This window comes from Haemaphysalis longicornis, unplaced genomic scaffold, assembly GCF_048455015.1.
Source record: "Haemaphysalis longicornis isolate Haplotype H1 unplaced genomic scaffold, Haemaphysalis longicornis Haplotype H1 scaffold_9, whole genome shotgun sequence".
Taxonomy (NCBI): Eukaryota; Metazoa; Arthropoda; class Arachnida; order Ixodida; family Ixodidae; genus Haemaphysalis; species Haemaphysalis longicornis.
Window position 1 is genome coordinate 37,687,151 of NW_027526460.1, and position 22,995 is coordinate 37,710,145.

Here is a 22,995-nt window from a genome sequence, read left to right on the forward strand (position 1 = left end):
AAATATTTAGCTACTTTTAGCTCCTTGCTGGATTTTTTAGCTACTTCTACCTACTTTCACGTTGCCATCTAGCTACTTTTGCTCACCAACATTTGGCAACACTGGAAGCACCTGACGACTTCGCTTTGGCCGTGCCTTGGCGTCCGTGCTGCGCATGCGCACGGACCATTGGATCGGATCTGATTTGATTTGATTGAATTGGATTTAACTGGATTGCAATGAAATGAATTGGATTGGATTGAAATGGATTGGATTGGTTTAAATTGAATTGTATCGAATTGGATTGGATTGTAATCGTATACACTACACACGCGTTGTCACTCATTTACATGCGCGAGTGGGCAATGCCACGGGTGATTTACGGCAAGAAGGTTCCCCAGTGCTTCGCCCACTCGTCATGATTCACTTCGTGGAGATGCGTGAATTTTTTTCATTCGCTGCGACCATAGTGAAAGCCGATGAGGACAACCTTTCAGTAAGAAGGCGACTATCGAGTAAACTGTGTGACTCAAATTTCCCTGAAAAGTTACGAAAAAATGACAGGGAACCGGCAGAGAGAAATGCAAGCCATAATTATTATTTTTTCAGCAAACGAGGCGTCGTTGGCTGTCGAGCAACAACCGAAATAGCTTCGCAACGCGTGATGATTCAGTCAAAACAAAGTAATTCAACATTTAGTGTTCCTTGAACGCAGCACATTGTTTAAGCCCTTAAAGCGTCTACAAACGTCCATTATACGTGCGCACGTGCACGAATACGACCCAAACTTTTCAGCATCCGCCGCAGCAATGTCTACGGTTTTTACAATCACAGCGGCTGCAATGCAGCCGCTATACCGACACCGCTGCCAAGTCATCTAGTGGAACTGTAAAGTACTCCCTGGAGCAAATGGGAGTTCTCTGTCCAGGTACGTAAAACCCGGTGCCAAAATCCCGGCCGAGTGCTTGGAACCGCGGGGACCACACAGGGCCCTGCCGGATGGTGTGGTGGAAAACCTCCTCGCCTACGCCTGCGTTCGTCCCGCCATGGTCGTCACCGGTGCGAGGCGAGAACTGGACCTTCCACAATTGCCGTGGCTTACACAAGATGGCATAATGTACACTTTCGCCTGCCTCAAGGTATGACAAACCACCGTTAGCATGCAGCGGTAAAAGGGCCCAGTATACCTCTCGGCCTAAGCTTTATTTTTTTGCACTTGAAGTCATAGCGTCCTGGTGCCTATACGCAACGCGTATAAATTTCCCTAACCATCTTTAAGTCACAAAACTAATTCCCCTGCTATACTGGCGTCTCGAATGTCTCCGAACGGTATGCCGTTCGACTCAATTGAGGAAATTCGAATGCCATTCAGAACATGTCGTGATCCACTACAATTTCGATGGCGGTTGAAAGTTTTAACACTATCTTGCTGGGCTGCAATGGCGCTGCCACCGCCGATTTCTGTTTTCGCACAATAATGCAACAATCATATTTAGGAGTAGCTTGTGGCAGTATAATGATACCATATTATAAATATCGCAATCTTTGACGCTGATTGGGTGGCTTTTTAATTTTGAATTGTAATCTAGTTATTTTATACTTTTAGGCGCGTGCTTTGTGCTGTCTGGCCACATTGGTTTTGCACTTGCTCGCACTGGTGTTGAGAGTACGGAATTAAGATATGTTGATATCATGATTTCAGTGAATAAAAAGTAAACGAAGTCCCACAATTAAAATGTTTCGTTCGTTTTAAGTGCACAAGTGATATATTTTTTAATGCTGACTTGGAATACCATGCGCGAGAATGCGAGAAATGGCGTTCGAGAGCCTTGATGTGTCTCGGGATGCTGCTCATTCGTCTCGACTGTCATTTGAGCTGGTAGCCATTCAAAAACCCAGGCGCACCAGCACGACAGCACTAGCGACGTGGATTGCGCTAAGGCTGTCCACGTCATTCGTTTGTTTTCCTTAAAAAAAGTGTGTCCTCAGTAGCCTCAAGCGCAGTTTACAAACATGCAAAACTATCTAGCCCAATTCCTTACCTTACTGCAACTAACGAAGCCAAAACTTGTTTATCAGACCATTCACAATCTTCTTTAGAAAACTCAAGTTTGCGACGCAGTTACCTGTTAAACCAGGTCTCACGCCTCAACGCAGGAGACACTTTTTGTAGCGTAAGCCACACTGGCCGAGGTTGAGCAGTTTCGCGTGGACCTTGAAGGGCCGTGCTGCGCAAGCGCGAGGAGCATTGTATTGGATTTGTATTGGATTGTATTGGATTGCATTGTATTGGATTGGATATTCAATACAATTGGAGTACGGTTGTGCAGAGAATGGGGTCTGCACATTCGCCGGTCTGCGCGTTCCAGAGGAGTGACGTCATAGCCGTGGCAGACGCACTGGCGCCGGCGCATGCCAAGCTGTGCGCCTCCCGTTGCGCAGTAGCCAAGTCTGACGCTGCGCCGGAGCTGCTTGATAGCCGTTTCGCGTGGCTCCTGGAGAGCCGTGGTGCCCATGCGCGAGGAGCAGTGACTTGACTGGACTGGATTAGAATAGACTGGATTAGAATGGATTGGATTGGATTGGATTGGATTGGAAGTCGTTTTAGCAGCAGTAAGCATGATAATCAAGCTAATCCTAGACAACCAGGAAACCTAATAATAACCAGCTGAACCTTAGCTCACGCTACGTATATCCTGGCATAGCCGATCTAAGCCACTGTTAATTTTTTTGACAGCGTTCTATGGCTGTTATATTGGAAGTTCCATTGGTCAAGTGCAATCACTAACACGATGTCCTAAGTGCTAAGACTGCTAATTTTATGCCTTTCAGGACTGCGTGAAAACAGACATGAGGGAGGCAGCGACGTGCAGCTTTCCGTTCGAGCGCATGAAGCAATTCGACGAGGCCTTCGACTGCAGGTCCAACCAGCCTTTGTGCAACATCTTCTAGGAGACGCGCACACGTACAACGACCAGCCTGCGCCTTCACGGAGCACCAGATGTTTTCGCCTGTTTATTGTTATCGTTCGCCACCAAAGACAGAATGAAGTTTTGACGACTGTACAGGATGTCATATGAACTTTACTAGCCCGACCAAACGCTTTTTTTGTGAGAGACATATCGCGTATTTCTGCACCAAATGCTTCGATGAATTTCATGACTGCTTTCTGAGCCTGCACGCTGTGTGGCCATCGGCTTCGGAACAATCGATTTGTATGCTGCCTACGGTAACTCTATCCGCTGGGATTTGTTCTTGTGAACTCAGTACCGGTTGAAGCTCATTCATCAAATAGAAACGTTTTTATCAAACTCTGCGATAACCACTTTTGCTACCTGCAATGTAAATTGTTTGGGACCAAATCCACATTACTCTGCCCTTGTCCGCGGTGCGGTAACTGATTGCTTGACGACGTATACTTCCTTGTTCTAATCGGCTCCTGCTCTTTTATAGAACACGTTTTATTTGGATACCAATGTTTCCCAAATTTATTCGGGCTTCCCCTGAAAAGTTAATTTCTTTAAGTGGGCTATGGCTTCTGTCGTTTTTTTTTTTCTTCGCCAGTTGATTGGTTCTGAATTTTGCACACGGGGACGTTTATTCAGTTGAGGTAAACAGTGGATAGGCACTGCCTTTTCTCCCCAAGAACGGCAGGATGCTATTCTAAACTAAATTAGACAGTTTGTCGTTCTAAATAAGCAGAAGGAGCAAGATGGGGATAGTGCTAAAAAGGAAGAAAACGACTGTGAATCCGTTCTTAGTATTTCTTTATCAGTGGATTGCACCAGTTGCATGTAACAGCTCTTTCTAACCATGCTTGCTAAACAGGCTTAACGGGAAGTCATGTATAAATTAGCGATACGAGGTGCGATGACACGTTTAATCATAAGTGCGGCCGTAATCGCCGTTATCGATATGGTGATAAGCAGAGTCATTGCCGCATGCAAGCATTGATTGACTGACATGTACGTATCTATCAGTAGCGCAGCCAAACCCGCCCAGATACGAGAGCGGGAGAGAGAGTGAATAAAAGTTTACTGAACTATAAGAGACGGGATTGGATTGGAGCTCGTCATTCCGAGATGCCTTCAGCATCTCGGGGGGGGGGAAGAGAGATATTGATTGATTGATTGATTGATTGATTGATTGATTGATTGATTGATTGATTGATTGATTGATTGATTGATTGATTGATTGATTGATTGATTGATTGATTGATTGATTGATTGATTGTGGGGTTTAACGCGCCGACGCAACGCAGGCGATGAGGCGCGCCGTAGTGGAGGGCTCCGGATTAATTTGGACCACCTGGGGATCTTTATCGTGCGCCGAAATCTCGTACACACGGGCGTTTTTGCTTTTCGCCTCCACCAGAAAAGCGGCCGCCGCGGCCGGGAATCGAACCTGCGACCTCGTGCGGGGGGGGGGGGGGGGGGGAAGGGGGGAGAGAGATATGGACTAAAAGCAGCATGCGTCTTGCAGCGGTGGGTGAAGTGAACTCAGATCCCTTCGGTAACACTTGAATTAAAATATTAGAGTTGTTGACCTGAACGCTAAAAAAAAAAAAAAAAAAGGTTGAACGGAAGTAAATTAACAACTTTAATTCTTAACACTTTCGAAATTTGGTTTTACGCGCTGATGCTCCGCCTTGGTTTAGCATTCTTTTCCTCGCACTGCGGCCCGAACACAACTCTCAAACGTAAAATTAAATCACGTGACGAAACGAAAGTATTAAAGCTAAAATGTTAAAAGAATTGCCTGAGACATCCCGTGCACCAAAATGTCGGCACCGAGACGTGTCCGAATCCCACACCGTTTTTTGCATATTTCCTTTCACCCCAAAATCCCAATTGGTGTCAGTGTTATTCTAACGAGGTAACCTTTTCAATGAACCAAACTTGCCTCTTGCGCGAATGCCCCTTTTAAGGAGGTGTGTTGGTTTACTTCGAGAACTTATAGTATTTCGAGCTGACCCGCTTCTCCTTGCGTTTCTGCGATATTCCGTTCCAAGATAGGTACAAGCCACGCCCTGCAGTGTGATGCAGATAAGAAAAATCACGGGTATCTAAAAAAAATGGCAGTGGTGGAGCTCGATACCGGGGTTCTCACTCTAAAAACGTCAAATTCTACCTTTAGGCTGCTGAGAACGAACAGCGGAGTTTTTTAAGCCGCTGTTCAAATTAATAGGGGAAGTGCTTCAAGCGAACCAATTGATGGGCGCTGTGTTTGACGAGGAGGGGAAAGAGAAGGAGAGCACGCGTTGGCGCATATTCATCGAGTGATTAGTGAGAGGTTTAGGGCAATAGCGGTAGGGAAGCCTGCACCGATAACATCAGCGCCACAGAAGACTGCGGAAAGGGAAATAAGTTTGAGCAACCTTGATTGGAAAAAAGCACAGCAAAAGGTTCCCCCCAGACAGCAGTGGGTCTGGACGGAATACCAATGCAACTGATAAACCTGCTTGGACCTAGAAGTAAGAAATCGTTTATGAGGGCAATAGATAAGGCGATAGAAACCAAACAAATACCGGAGGACTGGTTAGAAAGTAGGATGAATTTAATATATAAAGACAGAGGAGACAAATCCAGTATTGATTCATACAGACCACTCACAGTAACGTCAGTGGTGTATAGATTCGTAATGCAGGCGATAAAATCAGAAATTCAAGCATGCAAGAAAATGAAATACTTGGGGAACTGCAGAATGGATTTGTATACAAGACAGGCGATTGGATGATAATTTGTTCGTGATAACGCAGTGCATTGAAATTGCGAAAGCTCAGAATAGACCATTATGGATTACGTTCTTGGACATTAAAGGGGCATATGACAACGTAAACAGAGAACTACTGTGGAGAATGCTAAAACTCCCGGGATTAGATGACGAGTTAATACAGTTCCTTATAGCAATCTATAAAGACAATAGAGTGCTCCTTACATGGGAAGGACAGAAATACGCCCAGTAGGTCAACACGCATCGGGGAATGAAACAGGGATGCCCTTTGAGCCCAATACTGTTTGTTTTACATGGCAGGGTTAGAAAAAAAAACTGGGAGAAAGTCAACTAGGGTTCAGCCTAACCCATATGCTGCAAGGAGAAGTGGTACAACAGCGTATCCCGGGAATTTTATACGAAGACGACATTGTTCTTTTAGCTGATAACCAGACCGATATGCAACGGCTAATAAATGTTAGCGGCCAGGAAGCCATCGACCTTGGGTTAAATTTTAGAGCAGAAAAATGGGGAATAATGGTTTTGAATGACGCTACCAATGGCGTAGTGTCTATCCAGCAGGGCGAATTACCTACACTCTAAAAAAAAGGGTGTGGTAGTTTCTCCCTTATGGGTGAAACAGGAATGTATCATATATTTCTCCCTAAAAGGTAGAAAGATTCTCCCTTGAAGAGGGAGGAGCGCGTTTCTACCCCTAGGAGAGGAGGAAGTTTCCCCCCTTTCGTGAGCTAATTTGGAGGAGCGTTCCTCCCCTGACAGCGTCACTCGAGAGAGAGAGAGAGAAACAACCTTTATTAGAGCCTGCTGTGAAGACGCGACTAGTACGTCGCAATAGCTGAGCCCCTGCCAGGCCTGCTCACACAACCTCCGTGGAGGCGGCGCTTGCAGGCCGTTGGCGTTCGAGGCCAGCCATTGCCAGCTGGACAGCCTGGAGTTGGTCTTCGTAGTTTCCATTCTTCATGGCGTCCATGAATCTTGGCGGAATTGTAGTGTTTCTGGCTTCTTGCGGGTGATTTTCACAATCCCATAGGATATGGGCCATGGTGGCTCTCTCTCTGTTGCATAGTGTACACATATCACTAACATACACCTCTGGGCAGATGTGTTTGGCTACCACTGGAGTCATTAATGAACAAGTCTGTAATTGTCTATAAATCACTGCTTCTTGTCTAGTTAGGTTAGGGTGTGGTGGTGGGAACGTTCGGCGATTGATGCGGTACCACTCGAGAATGTCTCTATATGCAGTGAGTGGCTCCGTTTCTTCGGGCACTTGCGTCGCAAATCGGGGGCTTGGACTCTCAGGAGCGCCGCGGCTGGTGAGCGCGTGCGCTGCCCGGTCCGCCTCCTCATTGCGGTTGCCGTGTCCATCGCGTGAGTCCAGTGGACCCACGTGTGCCGGAAACCATCTTAAAGTCACTGGTGTCGTTCTGGGGGGTAGGGCTCCGCACACCCTCACAACACTGGGGGAGACACAGTTTGTAGCGTAATGCATGATCGCCGTCTTCGAGTCACTAAGCACAGTGGTGCATCTTGGATTGGTGATTGCAAGTGCAATGGCCATTTCTTCGGCGTGGTGTGCGCTTCTGGCTTTCATGCTGCTCGCAGTGTATACGTCACCAGAGACGGCGGCTATTACAACTGCGACGTACGCGTTTGGTCGGTCCGGGTATTGGGCTACATCGACGTAGAAAGCGCCCTTATTCGTGGCGTGCGTTGCTGTGAGTGTCTTTGCTCTTGCGAGCCTCCTTTCCTGGTTGTGTTCTGGGTTCATGTGCCGGGGAACTGGAGGCACGTGGAGGCTGTGCAGCAGATCTTGTGGGAGCGATGTTGGGACCTTGTTGTCCTGCATCTCCTGTCTTCGGAGGCCGAGTCGTCGTAGGATGTAGCATCCCGTTCTTGTTTGTGACAATCTTTCAAGCTGCGCCGTACGTTGGGCCTCAGCTATTTCGTCCAGCGTGTTGTGGACGCCAAGTTCGAAAAGCCTGTCCGTATTGGTGTGCACGTATAGTCCAAGTGCTGCCTTGTATGTCCTGCGGATGATGGCATCAATCTTCTGTCGTTCGGCTGCTTTCCAATTATGGAATGCCGCGACGTAGGCAATGTGGCTTATCGCGAAAGATTGTACAAGTCGGAGGAGGCTCGTCTCTTTCATGCCCGCGTGGCGGTTGGAAACTCTTCGGATGAGTCGGGTAGCTGCAGACACCTTAGCGTCCAGCTTGCTGATGGTGAGACCATTTTGCCTGAGCGCGTCTAGGTGGAGGCCAAGGACACGCAGGGTTTTGACGTGCGGGATTGTAGTTCCGTCCTTCGTCCGAAGGGTGATGCTTGGGGTGGTAGAGGTACTTGTGCGTCTTCCACGAGGTGGTAGGATGAGCAGCTCCGACTTTGTAGGAGAGCAGATTAGTCCTGTTCCCTGCAGTTGGTCCTCTATTACCTCGATCGCTTGCTGTAACGTGGTCTCAATGTGGCCGTCGCTGCCTCCCGTCATCCACAGGGTAATGTCGTCAGCGTAGATGGTGTGCTTGACGTCCGGAAGGTTGGCGAGCTTGTTGGCCACATCGAACATTACCAAGTTGAATAGCATGGGAAATATCACCGACCCCTGTGGCGTCCCAGTGCTGCCCAGTGATTTTGTGGGGAGTTGTATGTCCCCAACATTGATCGTTGTCGATCGGTCGGTTAGGAAGTCTTTGATGTATGTAAAGGTTCTCTGTCCCATATTGAGGCGGGATACTTGCTTGAGAATGGCCGAGTGATGGATTCGGTCGAATGCACTCTGTAGATCTAGGCCCAGAACCGCTCTATTGTCAAGGGAGTGAGTTGTCTGGTCTATTACTTCATGTTTGAGTAGCAGCATGGCGTCTTGGGTGCTTAGCTTTGCTCGGAAGCCAAGGATCGTGTTCGGATATAGCTCCTCGCTTTCCAGGTATGATTGCCACCGGTTGAGCAGTACATGCTCAAGGATTTTGCCTACGCAAGATGTGAGTGAGATCGGGCGTAAATTGTCGATATGGGGAGGCTTGCCCGGCTTAGGGATAAGTACCGTTTTCGCCTCCTTCCATCGTTTGGGTAGTCGACCGTAGCGCCAGCACTCGTTGTAGAAACGTGTGAGGGCGGAGATGGCCGCGTCATTCAAGTTGCGAAGAGCTTTGTTTGTCGTTCTGTCGGGTCCTGCCGCCGATCTACAGTTGACCGTCTGCAGCACTGCCTTAACCTCCCATTCCTCAATGTCTCTATCGAGGTGGGTATTGACCGCACCTGTATAGCTTGGGAGGGGTTCAGGGGGGGTGGAGGGCAGGTATCTTTCGTTCAGGCGTCGACGGACTTCGAGCCCGCCAAGTTCTTGCTGGGCTTTGTGAAGGGTGCGGGCAAGGGCGTGGCGTTGCGTTCCCTTAGCTTTGGTTTCGTCTAGCAGGTGGCGGAGGAGCTGCCAGGTGCGACTCTTATGCATCTGTCCGTCAGCTTCTTGGCATACCGCATGCCATTGTTGGCGGACGAGGACAGCGCAGTGCTTCTCTATCTCTCGATTAAGGAACGCCACTTTCTTGCGGAGCTTCCGGTTGTGCCTTTGTTTCTTCCATCTATTCTGTATGGATTTCCTTGCTTCGAGGAGATGTGCGAGTCGGCTGTCGACTTGGGGAGTGGAGTCGTCTAGCTCGACTTCGGTAGTGGCTGCTTGGGTTGCCTCGTTGAGGGCTTGCGTCCATTTCTCGATGTCTTCTATGTGCTCTGGGATCTCTTCCAGAGCCCTGCGATAGGCATTCCAGTCTGTTATGCCTTGTGTTATAGGTGTTGTCGCCTTAGATCGTAGCGGTATGGTGATTTCCAAGATGCAGTGGTCACTGCCGAGAGTTTCGCCGGTATTTTGCCATCGTATCCCCGCCTCATTGCCGGCCGTTTTGCAGAAGGTGAGATCGGGGTTTGTATCACGTTGTACGGACGAGCCGAGACGAGTGTTTTCTGTAGGATCGTTGAGCAGTTGGTAACCGGCGTCCATGGCGTTCTCGAGCAGGCTGCGACCTTTGGCGTTTGTCTTGGGGTATCCCCAGTCTGTGTGGGGCGCGTTGAAGTCGCCACACAGAAGTGATGTGCTGCCTTTGGCTAGTTGGTTCGTCTTGTGTATAAGGGTTCTGAATTTCTGTTGGTAGTGCTTGGGGTTGCTATATATGTTGACTACGAAGGTGCTCTCCTTCTTCCTTCTGCCAGTGACGATTTCCACTGCACAGTGTTCGATGGCGCTGTTATTTAGAAGTGCGTGTTCAATGTAAGTGATTCCCTTCCTCACCAGAGTGCACACTCCTTGGCCGGCTCCTTTCCCGACGGTTCTTGCGCTAGGTGGGCTGGCGTGGGAGCGGTATCCCGGCAGGGTTGGGGGGGTTTCACTATGCGTCTCCTGTAGTAGGATGACATCCGGTTGGCGAGGGAGTTGTCTGATGTATTGTTGTAGCGAGGCTCGCTTGCGTTGAAATCCGTTTGAGTTCCACTGCCAGACCACTAGTTCTCGGTTAGGGGCTAATGCTGCTCTGGCCATGTTGGGCGTTGGTTAGATTGCAGGTGGTGCGATCCAGGGCCGAGTCTTGCGATGGCCGCTTGCATTTGCGCTAGTGTTTCTTGTATTGCCTGGATGCTATTCTGCGTGGCTTGACACGTCTGTTCAAGTTTCGTGAGGCGGGCGTTGATGTTCGCCGTGGTAGCTTCGAGTGCTGCTAGGCGTCTGTTGGCTGATTCTTCATGTCTATTGAAGCGCTCTTCGAGTCGTTGGAGGGCCGTCTTCCGCTTGTTGTCTTTAGGTGCATCAGTGGCCCGCCTTTTGACTTCGGGTTCAGGCTCGTCCGTTACCGATTCCTCCTCTGCCATCTCTTCGGCGGGTGCTTCTTGCGCGGATGGTTGTGGTCGTTGTTGGAGAGCAATCAATTGGTCCAGCTTTCTGTTCATTTCGATGATACGTGCGTCCTGCTCGGCGACTCGTTGTTTCAATCGTTCGTTTTCAGTCCGTAGTGCAATCATTTCTGGGCTTGGCTGTGGCTTAGTTGGCGCTTGCTTAGGTGTGACAGGTTGCTTGGGAGCTTGCGGTTTGGCTACATCAGCCCACGCCACGCGTTCTTTCGAGCGCGCCGCTTGACCTTTCCGACTAGCGCTGCGGCTGGCGCTGCGGCGTTGGCTGGCGGAGCGTCGGCGGCTGCTGCTGCGATGACGTGAGCGACTGCGTCTGCCCGCAGCTGGTTCCCGCGCCTGCGCTTGCATCTGCACTTGCGCGCGCGCGTGCTCCCGCGTTTGCGGTTGCAGCTGCGGGAAGTCCGCTAAGCCTGATGGCGGCTGTTGCTGTTCCACGTGTTTTCGCTCCCACCGGCGGCGCGTGACGACGTATGGGATCTTGTACCGGTTCTTGCATCCCGTCACACCGGTGGGATGAGGGCCGTTGCATAGCTTACAGCGTGGCTTACATTCATTTTCGTGGTCGGGGCCTGGATTTGGCGCATTGCATGCGTAGCACACTTTAGCGTCAGGGGAGGGGCATACGTCCGTGCGGTGACCTATCTTGCCGCAACATCGGCACACTTCATAGTGTTGGCGGTACAGACTGCATTTCACTAGAATTGCGCCGTACTTAATGTAGTTCGGTACTCTGGTTCCTTCGAACACTACGATTACGGTGGTCGTATTGCCAATTCTGTGCGCGTCCAGCGCCAGTGGGTTGGCCTCGTTCACAATATTCGCTTGTAGGTCTTGGTGCGTGTCCGTTAGTGCAATGCCACGAATGATTCCCTTGGCTGTGCCGTTTGGTGCCGACAGATAGGCACTCACCTCGTGTTCCCTTTCGCCGACGCAAAGGCGTCGTATGCCAGAGTATTTGTTGGCCCTGGTTTCATCTCGGGTGCTGACCACGATGATATTTTGAGCCGCGTTAGTGCAGATAGTGTCTTCTTTGGATTCGTGTAGCGTTGTTCCTGCCGCCGCGAAAACGGCCGCCATAATTCTCGATGCTTCGGTGCGGGCGACATTGAGACCGCCACGTGGTCGCAACACTATCTTGCTCTCTTCTCTCGGCAGTGATCGGGGCATGCGGGCCGCTTTACTAATACGTGCAGCTATTCTCTTCACGTATGCAGCGCGATTGGTTGTGGGTTCCTCGCGGATGGTAGTGGGCTCACCGTTGGTCGTGGTGGAGGCTCGCTGACGAAGGCGTCTGTTGGCGGCTTGCCAACCTTCGGTGTCCGTCGGTAGGAGTTCGGTGCCTCGGACTGCAACGGTCGTGCGCCCGGTGTTGTGGTCAACTTGCACGTTCGAGGTTTGAGGGTCTTCTCCGTTGATTGGGATACTGCCGGTGTCCATGGCAGCCGTTTCGATGGTAGCGTCGGGTGCTTGGTTCATCGTGGGGTAGTGGAAGCTTGCGTCAGCGACGAGGAGCTGCGGCTGGACCGGCTCGTGGAGCTCTTGGGCAGCCGCAGCTTGCCGAGGAGAGCTCGCGCCGCTGCTCATGCACGTGGTGCGAGCATGGGCCACTGGCTCCTCGAGGCGCTCCTCCGCCGGCCTTGGAACGTTCTCTCGTGAGGCTTAGCCTGATGCGATATTTTAACTGCTTGAAATTGTGCCGTAAAATGACTCACCACGGCAAACGTAGCAACAGGAGATTCCTTGTGACTTGCCGGTGTTCTTGACGCACAACTGAGAAAGGTGAATGGCCTTTTTCCGCATGAAAAGCCGCAAAAGCGAGAGCTCGTGTGAAGCAGGTTATGACTCCATAGCCCCCTGGCGGGCTCCAGCGTCACTCGAGAAAGGTTTGCTATGCGAGAAAGGCCTAGCGAGCAAAGGTTTGCTATGCGAGAAAGGCCTAGCGAGCTGATCGGTTTGAGGATCGAGGAAGTACAAACACGTAGATTACTGTGGTTGTGTGCTCTTAAAATGCGCCAAAATAACCAAGAAATCACCTACCGAGCACCAGAACTACGGTTAGCAAGCCATGTCGCCAATCGCATATGCGCGATTTCTTGCATTCTTCGCGCTGCGCGTTCCGCCTACGCGTTAAGGGCTTACGCGCTGCCGTAAACACAGTAGAAGTCATACCGATTGCTTTCAAAATGCCGCCTTTATTTCCGAAAGGCTCCTAACCCCGCCGTTCACCGCACACGAGATCACAAGCATCCAATGCGGTCGTTTGAGAACAACCAGTTGTTGTTAGTCGCCTGACCTTGCTACAACCGATGCATCAAAACGCGGATCGTCTGCAATCGTAAATCTCAGCGCAAAGGCAATGCAGGCGATACGAAAAACGTATCCGTCGCTGTCGCATCCTCGACAATGCTCGCCCTCTAGCGTGCTCGAAGTATAGCAATCGTAAACGTTTTAAAATGACCGATAGATGACGCAAAAAAAGTAGGGGTGGGGAGGGGCAGCTACTAAGCATCACCATCAGTGGGCACTTATTACATCAAGGCGTTTTCTTGGTTTCCTTTATGGATAACGTATATTATAGCCAACATCACGGAGGCCGCATGTGGGCGGGCATATATTGGGAAGAAACATAGCACAACACAGCGACATACACTTCATTAAAGGCACTGCCAACTCACAATACACGCAACACACAACATCGCAAGCATAATACACGTATACACCACCACATATAGTACACTTTCACATGTCCGCATGATCACAAGCCACAACTAAACATTGCAACGGCCACAAAGTATTTATAACCCTGATCGCCAAGAATGCAGGTAGGAACAGTGAGTTCGTTGCTTTCATCGATAAGCCACGGCAGTGCGTAAGCCTTACGTGGGTTTTGTTATTTCATGAAATGTAATCCGTGCAATTGCAAACTTTTATTAATTTGAGGTTTTGTAAGAAGCAGTAAAATAGCTCAAAGAAGAAAAAAACGTTTCACGAAACAGTACGGCAGGTATGTTTGTGTAATGACACGCATTGCCTCGCCTTCGCTCTTTTAGCGTAAAGCGCACCACTCGTCTGGCAACCATTCAGCAGAGATGTTACAACCATGGATGGTTACAACTTACAAGGTAAATATAAATGGTAGCGAAGCTTCAGGCGAAAAGCGGTTCAGAACCTATTGCCAGCGACATCAGCATGAGGGCTTTTGGGAGTGGCGATTGAAGCGCGACTAGGTGAGGAGGGAACAAACACTAGTAACGAAAAACCAAATTTTGTTCTACAACAAAACAACATTTATATTTTACAAACAATATTTATTTCTGAATCACATTTATTTAGGCCCAGTGTGCAAATAATTTATGAAAATGCTGTTCATTCTCAAAAAACTTTTTTGTAGCGCCCTCTGAAGAATGGCACATGTCATTGCTCTGTGATGCAGTCCTTGTAGTGTTCGTAAAGGTGCTCCTAAAGTTCGTCTGCTGGGAAACGCCCCTCGCGTGTTTTGGTGGTGCGCATTTGCATTCGTTCTTCCTTGTTAATTTGGTGTGCTCTTAATTTTTGCTGTGCGTGCACTTGCGAGGTGCGTTGTATCGTCGGTGAACACGTTTAGTACCGTGCCCGGCGGGCACGGTGAACTACGGGACGATGCTGCCAACGGTTGGAGCGGAGCGCTTTCCTCGGTACCTACGGAAACGATGTGCTGCAACAGCAACTCCCGTACGCCTGGCATTTTACTGCACCATTTTCCTCTCATTTCCACAGGTAACGCGAAACTATAGTACTGTTAATACGTGCACGGGGGCTGTGTAAGGGGACGTGGTGGTGCTTCGAAAAAAAAATGGGTTTAAAGCTTTGTTATGTCACAGTTATCTCTTGATTTCACCTCAGGCTGGCTCGGAGCAAGTGGTGTCAATTGTTATAGGACTTCTCAGCCTAGTACCACTCGAATTTAAGCGAGTCGCTTTAATTGTCTATCTCAGTGTCTTCTCTATTGCATTACAACGCTTGTAGTAAGCTTCCCGCACTTGTATGCGCAAGCATTATTTCCATCGCAGTACTGTGTAGTGCTGCTCCGTGCTGCGCTGCTGCCAGATCTTCCCTGCTATGTGCTTTTACATACTGCCGTCGCTTTCGTTTGAATTGATCCCTTTTTTTCTCTTTTTACTTATCTGTTGCGACACTTGCCTAATAATGCAACCAGAAATTGCAGGCGTGAATGCTGAGTGAACTTCTGTAGAAACCCATGTCTACTTGATAAGACACCGGTGCAGCTGCGGTGTGCTCGCTGAACTTTCGTGAATCGGCATTCCTGCGGCCCGGTTTTCTGCGTCAAGATGCAGTGCCTAGTTCCTTTCTCTTGTTTCGAAGTAGTTCTGCTGTTGACGCTTTCATTGCTCATAATGCTATGTGTTACGGGTAAAGTCAATTTTTCGGCGCGTAAGGAAACTCATAATGCATGTAGTGCCCACGAACATTTTGTACTTATTGTATACGTGCTGATTTTGTGCAGTGTGGTAAATTTGTTTTATGTCTATCCTGGAATAAAATTCAAATGTCCTGATTATAGCATGACTATGCGTTATTTCTTCTTTTAGAACAGAAGTACACAAACTGAGCAAGCATTATATAACCTTAATCTATACTTAAGGCACGCTCGCAACCTGCGTATGTGCGACGCAATTAAACCCAGCAGTGGCGTTGGTAGAAATTGGTATCGGGGTAAGGAGTGGGCACGTTTTTATATGAAAGGGGGGCCGGGGAGAGTGGTCAAGTGTCATTGTGTGCTCTGTATCCCAAGGAAGGAAAAAAATTCCGGTCGGGGGGGGGGGGGGGTACGTTTGCTCACTGCAATCAAAATAAGGAACTGATTGCTTTTATACAGCAGTGGAAGGCATGAATACAGAATAAAGGTTCAGAGAAGATGCAAGATGTTTTTATAAACAGCGAGGCGAATCATACGACAGTATGCTAAAGTACGTTTCTCTAGACACGAGTATAAGCTGGCGTTGACTTGAAGCACACACGTCAAGGGCTCGCCAACTTGCGTCAGATGGCAATGACATGAGCCCTCAGCGATCAGAAGCCTGCTAAGGCTATTTTGAAGTCAAATTTTCCCGCTAATGCCACCAAAATGACGTCACTTTCTGACCGGATCTTGCGTCACATCCTGTTTATTTTTTGTTCCGCCGGAAGTGTTCCCTCCTCACACAGATGGCGCTAAGCCCCATGAGCAGCTTAAGAGCCGCCATTTTCTGAACGTATGGTCTTCTATGGAACCTTCGCTACCAGTTATATTTACCTTGGATGTTACCGAATGGGGGCCTTTTGTTGTTGGTAACTGAGGCGTAAATATGCTGCGGTCCGTGCTCGTTGACGAGAAAAGGGGCAGTTTACTATCATCGCTGACCTCTCTTACCCTTGGGCGTCAGTATAAAACGTCCACAAATGCAGTGGTAACGTTGAACAGGGCGCAGGTGAGTCGCCCACAGCAAGCATGCAGCGGTGCCCACAGAATGTGCTTCAAACACACGGCTGGCGAGCCGTGCGTTAGCGTGGCGGGCACATGGTAATAATAAAAAAGAAAAACAGCGAGAGAGAGAGAGAGACAGCCTTTAATAGAAAAGGATGACCACTGGTCACGATGGGGGAAAGGAATGAGGAGGGAGGGTAAGAGAAAAAAAAAAAACAAATAAATGCTGGTTGTTCTCAGTAGACTCAATAACTGGGCCAGTTCTTAGAACCTGCAATTCATGGGCCAGTTCATGGTGATCGCAATAGGGTTAGAGCACATACACCAGTTCGTTCGGGGGAGGACCCGCTCAAACAACCCGTGCCAGACCGCTTTTAAATGAATAAACCGCTATTTCATATAATAGTTGTGCATCAGTTTGTTGTGGATCGGGATGGGGTTGGGGAGATTTAAATGTACGGTGCGTGGCGAAAGCTGGGCACCACCAAACTAGGTGTGCGAGGTCTGATGGAGTGGTGGCACGGCAGTAAGGACATCGAGGGGGCAGCTGAGGGGTGTACCACTTGCGAAGTGTTTCAGGTGTGTATGCTGAATTTGCAATATATTTGTTAATAAAAATTTCGCCTGAGCGGGGAATAGGAGGTAGGCGGCTGAGGTAGCCAGAAAACAAGCAAGCAGCACACCGCAGGGGAGGTGTTGCTCATAGTCGTCGTATGCGCCCTATCGGCGAAAGCCACATTGCAACGATGAACGGTTTCGTTTTCGGCGTCGGCGCCGACAGCAGATTGCAGACGACAGGGGGGAATATTTCCTCCCCCGTTTCGGTGTTTCGTAGATGTCGTACAGAGGGCGCTACGTGCAATTAGCTAAAGGGAGAATCTCGCTGGTCCGGGGGAGAAAGGCCTCGATTTCCTCCCTTTTTCTACCCTTTTTTCTTAGAGTGTAGAGTGAAGGAATATAAATATTTGGGAGTGTGGATAAACGAAGAGGATAACTGCTTAAGAACTCACGAGGAGCAACTTAAGGGTAAGGGAAAGTGAAACGCAGCTATAATGAAGCATAGAGCTCTGCGGGGGTATAACAAATATGAAGTAGTGAGAGGAATGTGGAAAGGAGTAATGGTTCCGGGTCTCACATTTTCGAATGCTGTACTCTGCTTAAAATCAGACGTTCTATCAGGCCTTGAAGTGAACCAGAGAACGGTAGGCCGTTTGGCCTTAGGCGCGCTTGGAAAACAACTAACGAAGCGGTGCAGGGGGCGTCGTTTGAAGTTTGAGAAGCACAGAGTAAAATATGTTTTGGGATGAGGTTGAGAGCAATGGATCGAGCCCGCACTCCGCACTGTCTCTTTGCGCTCGGTTTATATCTGATGCTTGTCCGCACCAGATTTTGCGTATGCGTAACATTTTTTTTATAAAGATAGACTTAAAATCTCATACACTAGCTCAAGGCGTGAGTTAAAGTATAGTTTTGGATACCGCTACGGAAGAAACGTTACTGGCGTCGCCCCATTCCTTGGAAAGCCGGTCCTGTGCGGAGCGTGAAGAGTCGGAGCTAGGTGTCAGCGTCTGTAGTAAGTAACCTTTCGAACAAGAGGAACAGTCAGCTGCTAGTAACCGACAACAGCGAAAATAGAAGACCAAAACAAATTCCAGGCCTTTGGGACTGTCGGCTTTGGCAGAGGGCCTTAGGATTCTCCGTAATCATCAGTAAGGTAAAACAGTTTTTGCAACCTTGCCGAACGCTCGAAAGTATGGCATAGGAGTATGCCGACACGCCCATGGTTTGCAAGAACTGTAGGTTTAGTTCCAAATAACCCACTGTGTGTATAGGCGCGTGGTGGTTTTATACCAGGCTTCTAACCAGTATGTAGGTTTATTGAGCAATACGAGTGACGTCTACGGTAAAGATACAGTAACACTATGTTTGTTCAGACCTGAAGGGCTATTTCAGTGCATTTCCCACAGGCATATCTTCCCAATCTTCAGATATGCATTATAGGAAAACTGCACTCAAGAGGAGGAGGAGGACGAGGAGGAGATGTGTCGGAAACCGGGAAAAAATTACTGTATTACCAGAACTAAGCTTTTTAATGCGCTAACGCATCAAAGCAGGTGATTTATAGCACAGGCACTGCTGCCCCTCACAGGAGGACTGTAGCAGATGAGAGCGGCGCGAGTCCCTAAGGCGACGTCACAGCCAGGGGGCGCCACTCAAACATCTCACCTAGGGAGCCTACAGGCCGCCGCTTTTAGGGTGGTGACATCTTTGACCATGGTTGCCTACCACCAGCTCTGGCGGCCTCTATAGCCCCACTTCCCCTTACCTTATCCCCTTTCCCATCAATAAAGTTTACTGACTGACTGACTGGCTGGCGGCCACTAAACTTGACGGGCCGCCATATTGTTCCCCAGCATTCGCGCGTTTACACTGAGCTAGCGCGGGTTCAGAGGGCTTCAACACGAATTGGATGGTTTATTTATACAGAAAGATTGGGAAGCTGGAGGATTGTAATCTGAGGTTAGCCGCCGTTTTCTAAAACCGAAAGAACGTGCTCGCTGACTCGAGTTCTTGCGAAATACTGTGAAAACAGCTCGTTTCTCGCAGTGCACCCGCCGCATTGGACGGGTGATGATGGCTTTTAGGGAGCGCATATTTGTGATGGGGAGAACCGCGACATCCCTGTGAACCTTATTTTAAACAAGAGGATAAACCGCAAGAACATTGTTACATGGGAGGAAAATGCGCGTCAATAAAATCTGGTCTGGAACAACTGGTTTGTTCCTTGTTCTCCCATCTTTTTCTTTTCGGCCTAATTTACAGGTTTGAAGCGGGCGCGGATTTGCGATATCTGATTGAGTGTCCGTACCATTTTTTGTGAAAGCCCACCACCTGTGATGTATTATAACAGTCTATTGTCCAGATTCGCTCGCAGGAAGTAAACTTCCTGGAGAAAATTTTATTACGCGCAGAAGCACTGTGTAGCGTATGAGGCACCGAGGAACAGGGCGCCGCATTTACACGACATGCAAGAAACATTGCGAGCTACGCGGTTATTTGATCCGGCTTCCCCGCGAATACATGCGCCGTCATTTAAAATAGCACGGTCTCGCGCACTGCCCGAGAACGCTTTTAACGTGTTTGCATTGATGGCATGACTTTGGTTCAGGCATGTCGCGCCTGAACGCTATCCGCGCTATCTTTCATCTTTCCACAACACGGTTGCCAAGACGATTATCTTCCCTGCAGAAAAGCGAGGTCGGACGTAGGTCTTAAAAGTGATTTTTTAAAACTTTCCATTCGTCTTGAGTACAGCAGAAAAAACAAAAAGAAACAGAAAATTGTACCCCCGAAAAGAGAGAACCATTTGGATGCTAACTTGGGGAAACAACTCAACCTAAACTACAACGAGTTTTGCAAATAAATTACCCGACGCATGCATCAACAAAACGGTGCAACAAATGAGGCGTACACGACAATTATTGGTGTTGGGCTTGAGTGTGCCCCCTTTTAGGTTCCCTTCAACGGAGATTTTACCTCGTGGAATTTAAACTAGCCACATACTTAGTGTTTACGCAGTAACGGAAACGTTACAACGTTACTTTTTCACAGTAACTGTAACAAGTTATTTTTGGAAACTCTTACTGTAGCAGTAACAGTGTTACTTTTTTGGTTTAGGTAACTGTAACACCGTTACGTTTTACCAGTGACGTGCCCATGACTGGTCAGATGTGTGGTTTACAAGCATTTCCCTCAGGCACGAGCAATAATCCACAGAATCATACAGTCAAATTAAACAGTGCACACTTACGGCGATAAGGGAAAAGCGTCGGAACAGCATCTGGCCTTAGTTTCTTCAAACCGTCCTGCCTGCTTTGCTCAAAGCTTGTGTCCTCGAAATGTGCCTGGAATAGAGCAACAACACGAAAAGTCAGACACAGCACCACAGCCACACACGTAGTCCATATACATTTGCTCGACCAGCACTACAAGGATACTGAGATCACTATATGAAATACTGTTTCTGGGCTGTTATAAAATAAAAGGAAAAGGCAAAAAAATCTGACGCAGCGCACACTCTTGCACGGGCATATTTGAGTTATAAGCCAAGAACTGGCTTCCCTGGAAAGCGAGAGAGAGAGAGATTTTATATGCTCAGGAGAACCTACAGCAGAAAAGGCATGTATTTTTCTGTATCCATCAGAGGTATTTGATAATTGTGATCACAAGTTGTTTACAAGCACGATCGACACAAAACCCAATAAACGTTGAGGAAATAACAAAACCCAGAAACAGAATCCACACGGTACCAAGGCACTTCGCTCCGTTTTCTTTTTTTCCTCTTTTGGGGAGAGGGGAGGGGAAGGTCGGAATGGACTAAATGCAGCAGCCTGTTCCAGCGTTCTATGAAATCCCATAAGCTGAAGCCAAAAGGCCTCATTCAAGTTCCGGCATAAGCTTATAACTACACTAGGTTTCATGCTCACTCCAGTCGTGTTGTTTTAGCCTTCTCGGAGGTATGATTTCAGCCGTAAGATCAGACCATCAATACCGCCTGACGAATTGTCCATTATCATAAACGAGTAAATCAATGAATAGAACCGTCCATATAAATAATTAATCTAGCCAGACAAAAACATTCAACAGTGTTATTTGTTCACAATCATTCCATTGGTTTTACGTCTATTTGGTTTAGGCACCGAAGCAACACCTGTGCTTATATTTGTTACACACAGCTCTCAAACATTAAAACCGTAGTCTAACCAATATATAAACATGAGCAAGAAAAAATGCCTGCACCATTCGGTGACGACGTTCGTGCACCAAAATATCCGGATACCGAAAAAAGCGATTCCCTATGAACGCTCGGTTGTAAACACGGCACGATTATACCGTGCACAGACCGTGCAAAGTTAGGAGCATATATAGTTCCAAGGGCTGGAATCGCCACACACAGACATTCCGTAATGTCAACCGCACGACCAAAGCGTGGTAACGAAACGCTGCTGAATACTGCGGAGCTAGCTAGCGCTGACGATTCGCAATCGGCGACTGTCACCCGTTGCACGTCGGCACACTACAAAATCAACGTTAAACTGGCAGAGGGCAAGAAACACGCACACTAAACGCCAGCTAAAGAGCTGCGTGCAATCATTCCAGTACTCACCTCGCAAACACGGGAAGCAGTGGTGGGCTCCCAGCAATCTCGCTTCGCTTGAGCAATCCAACGTTTGTGCCGGTTAGGGCTGGTCGGGAAGCGGAACATTCGTACGCCCTGTCTGCAATGGTTTGTGCATTGCGGCACGCAACAGCCTGGCATTTCTGCTTCCAAAGTAGGCAGTTAGCGCGAGGATGGTGTCATGGCACAGGCTAGCTTGAGAGCGCTTTGGTTAATCGCAGCGCATAGCACAGCTTCCACACCCGCGCCAACGTGCATGACGCAGCAGGAACGACTGGCCGGGACCAACATGGCGCTCTCGTCGCCTGTTGCCATGGATACCTGGGACGGGCGCCGGCAAGCGGTGCGACGAAGGCTGGCACCACCCTAGCATGTAGGTTCCCTAATCTCACCGCCAATCGTCCTTATTTGCCTAATGTACCAGTATTCTCGCTCGTGGGTGGTTACTCCCACTGGTTGGGGGAGACGGCAGAAGTTCCATCGAATACCAACGCGAAAGCCCATAGGGAGGCGAAGCTAAAGTTTGCCGGGCGAGGGCAGCGCTGCACTCTCCCCTCCGCGGGAGTACGCGGTGGCATGATGTGGCTCGCCGCTTCGGTACGTGCTTTTTTCGCTGCGCGCGTGCTGCATTTTTCGCGCTAGGAAGAGGGCTGGGTAAAATTTTCTTTTGACTTATGAAACCATACGCGTCAGCACGTGTCCAGCAAGTTCGGTTTAAACGTAGAGTAGTTACTGAGTTCATTTTTGTCGACGTTTGTCTTGTCGTCTGCTACAGACCCGCCGCTCGACCGGCAGACTGCCCCGACGATTTTTAGGGGGGAAACGCGTTTTTCGGCGGTCGCCGGTTGCCGTCCTTTTGTCTGCAAGGCGACAGCTGTTCAGCTTGTCACAGAGTACTTTTCTCTTCGCGTATTCCCTTCGCGTGCTCGCGCTTCGGACATCCGGATTTTTCTGGACTGCAGCAACACTGAGGCTTGCAAAAAATGTAAGATAAACGTGATTGATTATGGTAATAGGTTATTTCTTACTGTTAAAACAATAAGCTGCATCTTATAAAAACGCATTAGAAAGGCACACGCTAGTTAAGGGGTGCGCTGACAGCGCCGCATTTCCATTTTACTTGTCCTTGAAGGAATTTTTGTTCGCAATGTTTGTCACCCGCTTGGAGTACAAGTATGGGTTAGAGTGACAGTTCGTGGAAACAACAGAAGAGCTTGTGGCGTATAACTTTTAATTACTATTAATATACAGAATTTGGTGTATACCTCTTTTAATTACCAGTATTTGTAAATGTGGGGAAAAAAAACGAACATCGCAGCAATCCCGTCCAGAACACAAGTCACAATGACAAGACGGACCAGAGCTACTACAGCCAGGTAAATCGCTAGAAACTATTTTTTTTCACCAATGCAAAATGTCAACCTATTGTGTTATATATGGACGATATCGAACGGCACCAGCTAAACAACTCCGAAGTTCATTTATTATAGCGGAAAACAATCATTGGCAGCATGCATTAAAAAAAGTGTGGAGGGGAGGACTCGTTAGAACACTAGTTCGCATTTTCAAAGCCGGGTAATGTAAACTGAAAGCACACAGATACAAACAAAAATGTGCCAACTTATTTCACCTTTCGAACCGCAGTGATCCATGCTTACCGCCTATCCTTTTAGTGCGCTTTCGCGGGGAATATGCAGAATTTAACGAATGGATCCTCTTCTTTCGCCTTGTTACTGTCGTGGCA

At 48.6% G+C, this 22,995-nt stretch overlaps 1 protein-coding gene and 1 long non-coding RNA gene across 3 annotated transcripts in view; one reads left to right on the top strand and one right to left on the bottom strand.

Moving 5' to 3' along the window:
* LOC144153824 (uncharacterized) overlaps positions 1 to 21,545 on the bottom strand; it is a 193,851-nt gene extending 172,306 nt beyond the window's left edge. For both annotated transcript variants that reach the window (XM_077685556.1, XM_077685555.1), the window contains exons 1-2: positions 21,240 to 21,545; positions 19,884 to 19,977 (exon numbers count right to left, since the gene is read on the bottom strand). In XM_077685556.1, coding sequence (XP_077541682.1) covers positions 19,884 to 19,913 — 30 coding nt within the window. In that variant the 5' untranslated portion in view covers positions 19,914 to 19,977; positions 21,240 to 21,545. The remainder of the gene's footprint in view (positions 1 to 19,883; positions 19,978 to 21,239) is intronic.
* On the top strand, positions 939 to 3,471 carry LOC144153891 (uncharacterized). The gene is made up of 2 exons (XR_013319407.1): positions 939 to 1,118; positions 2,812 to 3,471. It is a non-coding gene; the product is annotated as an uncharacterized LOC144153891 (long non-coding RNA).
* Positions 21,546 to 22,995: the final 1,450 nt, after the last annotated feature.